The sequence below is a fragment of the Emydura macquarii genome, unplaced genomic scaffold (genome assembly GCF_026122565.2).
Source record: "Emydura macquarii macquarii isolate MOO-44397 ecotype Brisbane River unplaced genomic scaffold, CSIRO-AGI_Emac_v2 contig_2481, whole genome shotgun sequence".
NCBI classification, from domain to species: Eukaryota; Metazoa; Chordata; order Testudines; family Chelidae; genus Emydura; species Emydura macquarii.
In genome coordinates, this window is record NW_027132618.1 from 3,191,658 (window position 1) to 3,200,041 (window position 8,384).

Here is an 8,384-nt window from a genome sequence, read left to right on the forward strand (position 1 = left end):
GAGGCCCATCACACCTGTTCGTGGAAATTTTCTTTGTTGCTGTTTCCGTAACCCCAAGTGTTTTCTAGGACAGGGTGGTTAGCCCTGTGCCAAACCCCCAACCTGGAGGAAATCCAGTTGTAAGATGGGGCCAAAAGACTGAGGTGCATGTGAGTATTATGAAAGATTTCTGAACCAGATAATTTAAAGATAAGTTATTGTGCCATTTACACATCATCTTTTACTATACTTCTCTAGTGTACTTCTCTTATTTTAATTAATAGTAATAATCAGCACTTCTACAGCACCTTTCAAGAAGGATCAGAGCACTTCATAGACTTTAATAATAAGGCCTCACAGAGGGCTTGATCCTGCCCTATTGAAGTCAGTGCGAGTTTTGCCACTGATTAGGGTTGCCACTGCCATTGAACAGTGACCTCCTCCTCCCCCCACATACAACCCTGGGACCTGCCTCAGGTCCACAGCACTGTCTCCCTATCCCACCCACAGAAGATGGCACCAGCCCCTAGGACTCCTACTCCCAGGGCTGCCCTGAGTACCAGCCCTGTCAAGCAAGATGTGGCAGCACCGAACTCATCCACCCTGGAGTGACCCCCACAGCTGGTATTTCCACAGCAATGACTGGGTGCTGCCAATCCTGAGTTCCTCTGCACACTTGCTGCTCCTGAGCCTATCCTATCCCTGTGGCTCCCAGACACTCCAAGGCCAGATCTCCCTCTGTACAGGCACCACTGTCCATGTGGCTCCCCTCTTACAGCCACTGACAAAAATAAGGAGTTTTAATGTCCTGGGAAGATTTACAGATTTCCTGGGATAGCTACAAATAAACAAATAGGATGATTCTAGGAAAACCAGACAACTAAGACAGAATCAAACCCATAAAGAATCCTGTGAGGTAAGTATTATTGTATTCACTTTATGAATGGCTACATGGAGACAAAAAGAAGTTCATTAACTTGTCCAAATATATAAAATAAGTCAATGGGAGAACTGAGACTAGAACCTTGGAGTCTTTGTTCCTACTGCTCTACTCTCACTTTTAAATCACACCATTCCCATATGTGCCACTTGTTTTTTTACTTGAAGTTTACCTCTTCTGAGCCTGCTGTTTTCTCACACTTAATAACAAACTTCAGAAGTGCAAATGTTCTTGAAGCCAAAATTATAAATCACTTTAGATATGCTTAAAGATTACGAAAAAATATTTGAAACCTTTATTATTTTTGGCCATGTACTTCATTTTGAATCTTCATCACATATTTACAGGCCAGAAGTGAATTATTTGGGTAATAAGATTATTTTAAGATATCTCTCAAATACTTTATTTTTAATACAAATGTTTAACTTAGAGATAGTTATAAGTTATATAAAAGTCTGCCAAAAACTTGATCAGATGCCAACAAACGCACTCGTATAGGCAGAGACCAAATGGTGCCCAATTAGCGACATACTGCTTGGTGCAGACCATCAGGTATAACATATCACATTTTATAACACAAAGTGTTCAGAAACAAACCAAGACAGGTGGCTCACTTTGCCCACTACTGACAGGCAGCCACTTCTGGGCCAGATACAGCCTTGCTGCAGCTAGGAGGTGAAGAAGAACACTACAGCTAGTGGAAGATGCAGGGCGGGAATTTAGGGAGCTGTGCCATAGCCGTGCAAGCGGGAATCTAGCTGGCGACCAGCCTCTTCCAAAAAATGCCCAGGAATCCATGGGAAACCTTGTCAGTTTCAGGGCCAGACTTCTGCATTAAGGGTGACGTTTTCAGCTACCGACTCTAATCTGAGTGTGCATCCAGGCCAGCACATTAGCCCTTAGCGACCAGGGCCATGCTTTCACTCATCCCGCCTGTCTGTCAGAAACCCTGGAGTTCAGCCCCCGCCTGGGCGAGACCCGTCCCTGGGGCTGGGCTCCTTAGGCCCCCTGGGGTTCAGCGACCCTCCCCACGGTCTCCAGGCCCGTTAAGAGACCCTGGGTTTAGCCCCCCGCCTGGGTGAAATCCTGGGGCTGGGCTCCCTCGGGCCCCCGGCCCGTTAAGAGACTCCGGGGTTCAGCCTCCACGGGCCCGGGACAGGAGCGATCAAGCTACCCCGCCCCTCCCCGCCCACTCACCTGCAGCGCCCGCTCCCGGCCCGGCCGGCGGGGGAGGCGGAGTGGTTCAGCGCCGCGGGTCGGGGGGCTGGGTGGCTGAGCTGCCGTTAGCGGCGGTCTTGTTTGTCTGGCGGTTACCATGGCAACCGGACCGGGCACCGCCCACTGCTCCCGGCGCCCCGCCCCCCCGAGCTGGGCGGGGCCGGCCGACCGGCCGCCGAACCCGGAAGGCCCCTGGTGTAGGTTGGGCTCCGCGCCGGGAAGATGCCCTCGGAGGAAGAACTCGATGTTTTGCTCCAAGAGGCCACTCGGCGGAGGCTGGCGAAGTTTGACGAGCTGAGAGGTAGGGCCGGAGCGGACCGGATCCGATTCGGCTCCGGGGCGGGTGATGAGGTGAAGCCGCTGCCCGGCGGGCTTCGACACAGGGTAGTACCTTCCCTTCCCCCGCTTCAGCGGCGGGGCCTCCCGCAGCGCAGCTTCATATTCCCGTCCCTATCGCCAGCCTAGGCCCTGAGCCGGTAAAGAGCGACCCGTGGCCCCCTAAGCCGCGGGGCTGCGCTGGACCGCGTGGGCGCCTCCTGAACTCGACTCTCCTCGCTGCTCCCCTGGCTCTCAGGTGATAGCACGGGAAGTAAAGTTAGCACCTGCGGAACCGTTTGCAGGGTCCGGGGCCTGTTTGTGTGTGTGTGGGCAGCAGGGGCCACATGGCCCCTTAGTGCGCAGCAGGCATGGGGCTTGTCTACACTTACCTCGGAGGAGATTCGGCAGCAGTCAAGGGGAGTTACACAAGCTACACAAAAAACGTGCGTAACTCCCGTCAACTTCTGTGCTTCTTTTCTGGTGCAGTCTTCACTGCACTGGGCCGACGGGAACCGGGTTTCCCTGGACTCAGCCCTGCGCCACTTTTGAAGGTGGTCTTAATATGTCAATTTCTGGATCGACTGAGCCGGTCTTCACTGATGGCTCAGTCGATCTAGAGAAATCGATCTAAGCGGTAGCCTTATTGTAGAGAAGGTAAGTTGTAGTTTTATCTTAATGTAGCCAGTCAAGGGGATTCCTAATAGGAAGTTTGGGATTTCTGTGATTTCCTAAATAGTGGTAAGCAAGTCTGTCATAATGAATATGAACCTGGGGAGGAAATTAAGGTTGTATATGGACCATGTTAGTTTGGGCATTTAATAACTTTTGAGTGCTTGAGTTTAGTTCCCTTAATGTAGTTTGTGTATGTAATACTACAGAGAATGTCATTAATCTCTCATTTTAATATCCTGCTGATGGTCTGGCTTGTTTACTCACTTTTCAAATAGGTAAAGCCACACAAACTGGAGAATTCTGGGATGTTGTTGTAATTACAGCAGCTGACAAAAAACAGGAATTGGCTTATCAGCAACAGCTATCAGAAAAGTTGAAAAGAAAGGAACTCCCCCTTGGAGTTAATTACCATGTTTTTGTGGATCCCCCTGGACCAAAAATTGGTGGGTATTTTATTGCTAATTTTTCTGTTTTCTCTTGCATGACATAGTAGTTATGCTGTGTTATAGACATGATAGCATACCTTTTTCTGACAATCCGTCATAGAAATTAACTTTGCCAGTCTCTGGCTACGTTCATTCAGTAAATAGACATACCCAATAGATTATAAAGCTAGAAGACATTATTGTCACTATTTAGTCTATCCTCCTGAATAACACAGGCCATAGAATTTCCCTCAATTTCTATTTGAACTAGTGCATATCTTTTAGAAAAATAGCCAATCTTGATTTTAAAAATTTCCAGTGATGGAGAAGCCACCTCAACACTTGGTAAGTTTCATAGTTTAAGGTTTCAGTATAAATTGACTAATTTTCAGACAGACAAAAAGTGCTCATTGTGGAAAGTATTATGACAGTTGTGTCTCTGACAGCGAAAGATTTCCAGAAAGCTGTTAAAAGCTGAATTTTATTAATTAAATCACAAAAAATGTTCTAATGGCATTTAGGAGTGTATTTTGATTGAAATGTATAATCAGTAGCATTAATGAGTCTGGTGCTCCTTTTGGACTTCATATCAGTTCAGCAGATATATTAAAATTTACCTAGTGACATTTATATATTGCCCTTAAGGTGCATTCACAGCATATATCGTGGTGGTTTAGACTTTGATTGTACATTAATAATATGTACATACTCTATATTATAAGCGCATAATGCAGGTTGTCTCTGATTCGTATTGTTACTTATATATTCATAATGTACATCATAATTGTTCCATTATAGTCTATACGGAAATATGTTTACACCAATTAGCTCCATAACACTGAATATATAGCAAGAGTCTTAATGAAAAGTAGTCACTGAGTATGCACTGTGTCATTTTGTAAACTTCAGTATCTCAGCCATTTGTTTTGTTTAGAAATTCACAAATCTGATTAGAATATAGAATAATCTGCAAAAATTAATTTTCAGAAATGAAGATATTTTATGTTAGAGGAGAATAAGTATCAAAATACTGGTAAACTTTTTTTTCCTTTTCTGTACTGTACGTTTTCAAAAAGTCCTTTTGAAACGTGCTTAAAATCATTAGTGAAATTTTGTATAACAGATTTCATGTCAGAGCCAATTTTTGTAGCTGAGTTATGACCCTCTGGAATGCATGACAGATCTTTAATGATGATATTGCTCAAGGATGAATTGGAGGGGGAGACAGTGATATTTTCCCAAGACCTGCCCATTTGAGATGCTATTCATAGTACATTGTGCAAAGCATCATAAGATGACTGACTGCCCAGCCTCCTTCCTGCAAAGTTTGATCAGCAATATTCCATGGAGATGAATAGTACTGTCCTTTCAGAGCTGTTTTATGCAATCTCAGGTAGATGTCATTGCGTCAATAGACACTCAGTTCACAACTTAAAAGTGATCTTTACAGGCTAAAGAGCTAGAGATTTAATTTAAAAAATAGCTCACAACTTATGCTCTGGAACAAGAGGGCAGCATCTTAAAAAGCACTTACTTACCCAGCTTCCCCAACCCAGCCCAGTTCAACCCCTAGTACTGCTAGCACATGATTTTAGTACATATGACATGTTTATGTAACTAATGTTGATGTTCTTAATTTAAGTATGTATTGAATATTTTGTAGGAAATGGTGGATCAACACTCCATGTCCTTCAATGCTTGGAAGAGATGTATGGTGATAAATGGACTTGTTTTACTATCATATTAATTCATTCTGGTAAATCCTTTTCCTGTTTTAAGTTTTCTGTGTCACTATGCTATTTTTTATTTTCCCCCTGAATAAAAATGTGGGTGTGATGATGGGGAAAAGGAGTTGTCAAATGTGATCTCACTTAAGTAAGCTCAAATTTGGCTGGCTGGCAGACTAGGCAATCTAATGGCATGTGAATGTGGGTTGGCAGTTCATGGCCAACTATCCCAGCTAACAGGATCTGGAAGTGCTGTGAAACAGCAACCTCAGCTTTTTGAGAAAAAGAAGCCTTATGTCACCATCAAGCAACATTCTCAGGGGCAGATGGTTTGTTTGACTCATCTATGCTTTGAAATTGCAAAAGGGATTGCTTACATATAGCAAGAAGAAAGACATTAATGCTAGTTGCTTTTTCACAGTTTGGCTCTATGCCAAGATATTTGCTGATTTTAAGGGATGGGAGAAGTAAATATAAAATGAAAGGGTGGTATGGGTCGATAAGTACAGGAGACTGAGCAGGTTTATCTACCAAATCAAAGATAAAATGGAAGTAATTCAGTTTTGTTTTCATTGTATGCAAAAAGTCCTTTTCCTAGTTTACTTTGAGTACAAACTACAGAGGATAAACTCAGTAAATTAGGAAATGCCCTCTTTAATGCATACTGTCTTTTGGACGCTCTCAGATCCATCATTATATCTGTCTGAAAGAATTCAACTGGCATCAGAAATGTCAGTTCTTTAAATCTTCATTTTTCTTTTTCAAGGCATGCCTAGAATACAGCCAAGTGCATATTTCAAATAGCCACTTCGATATTATAACATGTAACTAGTTCTTTCTAATTTTATATACCAACAAGTGAGATCCTTAAAGAGGACTGTGTGTGTGAGTGAGTGTGAAATTTGTATATAATAAAACTTTCTCTTTTTTTTTTTTTTTTAAAGGTGGTTATAGTCAACGTTTACCAAATGCAAGTGCGCTGGGAAAAATTTTCACAGCCTTGCCTGTTGGTGACCCTATTTACCAGATGTTGGAGCTAAAGTTGGCAATGTACATTGATTTTCCTAGCCATATGAATCCAGGAATTCTCATTACCTGTGCGGATGATATTGAACTTTATAGTACTGGAACAACAGAGGTCATCAAGTTTGATAAATCTGGGTTCACTGCATTAGCTCACCCTTCAGATTTAACTCTTGGTACCACTCATGGAGTATTTGTGTTAGATTCACCTGGTTTATCAGAAAAAGAACTTGAATACAGATCTTGTCATCATTTCCTACATAAACCTAATATTGAAAAGATGCATCAGTCTGGTGCAGTATGCATAAGGAGGAATTGCTCTCAACGAAACTTCTCTGACGAATACAGTGACACAAAAACGGACTATGAATATGTGTACACAGACAGTTTATTTTACATTGATCATAACATTGCAAAACAATTACTAACGTTTTATAAAGAGCTGGGCACTCTTTGCTGTGAAATAGATGCATATGGTGATTTTCTCCAGGCTCTGGGACCTGGAGCAACTCAAGATTACACAAAAAACACAGATAATGTCACAAAAGAAGGATCACAGTTAGCAGAAATAAGGCAGAAGCTATTTTCTCTTCTTAAAGGAACATCACTTAATGTTATAGTCTTAAATAACTCCAGGTTCTATCATATTGGGACTACACAAGAGTATTTGTTTCATTTTACTTCTGATAGGAAATTGAAATTGGAGCTTGGCTTACTATCTAAAGCTTTTTGCATCTTTCCAGATAAAGCAGAAAACTCAGAAATATCAGCATGTATCATTCAAAGCATAGTGGACTCAAGATGTGTTATAGCACCTGCCTCTGTTATTGAATACTCTAGGCTTGGACCTGAGGTTTTAGTAGGGGCAAACAGCATTATTAGTGGTTGTTGCATAAGTGCTAAAGCAGATGTACCACCAAACTCTTTTGTGAGTTCATTGAGCATCAGGATTAATGGAAAAGTAATGTATGTGAGTGTGGTGCTTGGTGTAGAAGACAACTTGAAAAAGAATGTGAAATTGTTGTCAGACATACATTCCCTTCAGTTTTTTGGAGTCAGTTTATTGCAGTGCTTGTACCTCTGGGACCTAAGAGTTTCAGACCAACTCTTCTCTGGTGACAAGACAAGTTTGGGTTTGTGGACTGCTCGGATTTTCCCTGTTTGTTCTACTTTAAGTGATTCAGTTAGAGTGTCTTTAAAGATGTTAACTGCTGTGCAGAGCAAGTCAGCTTTTAATTTGAATGGTTTGAAGCTCCTGTCTATTGAAGAAATGCTCTTCTACAAAGATGTAGAAGACATGTTGAAGTTCAGGCAGCAAATTTATGAAGAAATCAGTCTACAAAAACAAAAAGAGAAATCTGATTTGTAGATGTATTGGTACAACTTTGCCTTTCTTTTACATGAAGAAGATTGATTGCTTTTAAGCTTGCAGAACCCAGAAGCAAAAAGTATACATATTTTTTCTGTTTTCATTGAAGTAGAAATAATGAAATTGCATTAACAGTGTTATTGTAGCATAACATTAATAATGCAGAAAACACAGATAAACTGTTCTTTTGATGAAAGAATTAATGAAATATTTCAAATCTATGAAAACACTAAGAGACGAATTTTCTTGTATCCATTATGTGGGTTTTTTTAGTTATTCTTAATAAGAATATAGAATGGAACATTAATTAGGAGTTTGATTGCAAAAGTACTTAAAACTTGTTCAAAGTAGAATGTTGGCTCTAGCACCATAGTGTAGCATAGCAGTGAATCACATTTCCTTCTTTTCATGGTATCCTTTAAAAATGATTTGTTTTAAGAAGTTAAGGTAATTTTTCATTATTTAATTTAAGCAAAAGAAAGTTTTTTTTGGTATCTATTTAAACTTCAGTCGTAATCGCTTTTATAAGCAGTGGGAACTTCTGTGTGTGTGTGTTATATATATCTTCTTACAGAATACTGAATAATTTGTGGAAAGAATTTATCTAAAATACTGTAATCCAAAATACTGTATCATAAGTAAACTGAAGTAAATGCACTTTCCATACTTCTGCACCATGGTTTCTTCTGGATTAAAGACTGCCAGAACCAAAT

General features: G+C 41.3%; 1 protein-coding gene across 2 annotated transcripts; it reads left to right on the plus strand.

Annotated features, from left to right (window-relative positions):
- The first annotated feature begins 2,342 nt into the window (after nucleotides 1-2,342).
- On the plus strand, nucleotides 2,343-8,377 carry FPGT (fucose-1-phosphate guanylyltransferase). 2 transcript variants are annotated; one of them, XM_067563386.1, is made up of 4 exons: nucleotides 2,343-2,438; nucleotides 3,403-3,570; nucleotides 5,216-5,308; nucleotides 6,224-8,377. In XM_067563386.1, exons 1-4 carry the CDS (start codon nucleotides 2,360-2,362, stop codon nucleotides 7,669-7,671), a joined length of 1,788 nt encoding a protein of 595 aa, XP_067419487.1. In that variant the 5' UTR covers nucleotides 2,343-2,359; the 3' UTR covers nucleotides 7,672-8,377. The 2 variants fall into 2 exon arrangements, with proteins under 2 accessions (XP_067419487.1, XP_067419488.1); XM_067563387.1 differs by lacking the exon at nucleotides 2,343-2,438 and adding an exon at nucleotides 4,540-4,585 and having other exon boundaries at nucleotides 3,483-3,570.
- Nucleotides 8,378-8,384: the final 7 nt, after the last annotated feature.

Bases quoted from the DNA above. Each gene is read 5' to 3' on its own strand.
- FPGT (XM_067563386.1), top strand. From the start codon at position 2,360: ATGCCCTCGGAGGAAGAACTCGATGTTTTGCTCCAAGAGGCCACTCGG. The intron at 2,439-3,402 runs GTAGGGCCGGAG...CTTTTCAAATAG, and splicing joins GAAGTTTGACGAGCTGAGAG to GTAAAGCCACACAAACTGGA. The intron at 5,309-6,223 runs GTAAATCCTTTT...TTTTTTTTAAAG, and splicing joins TATCATATTAATTCATTCTG to GTGGTTATAGTCAACGTTTA.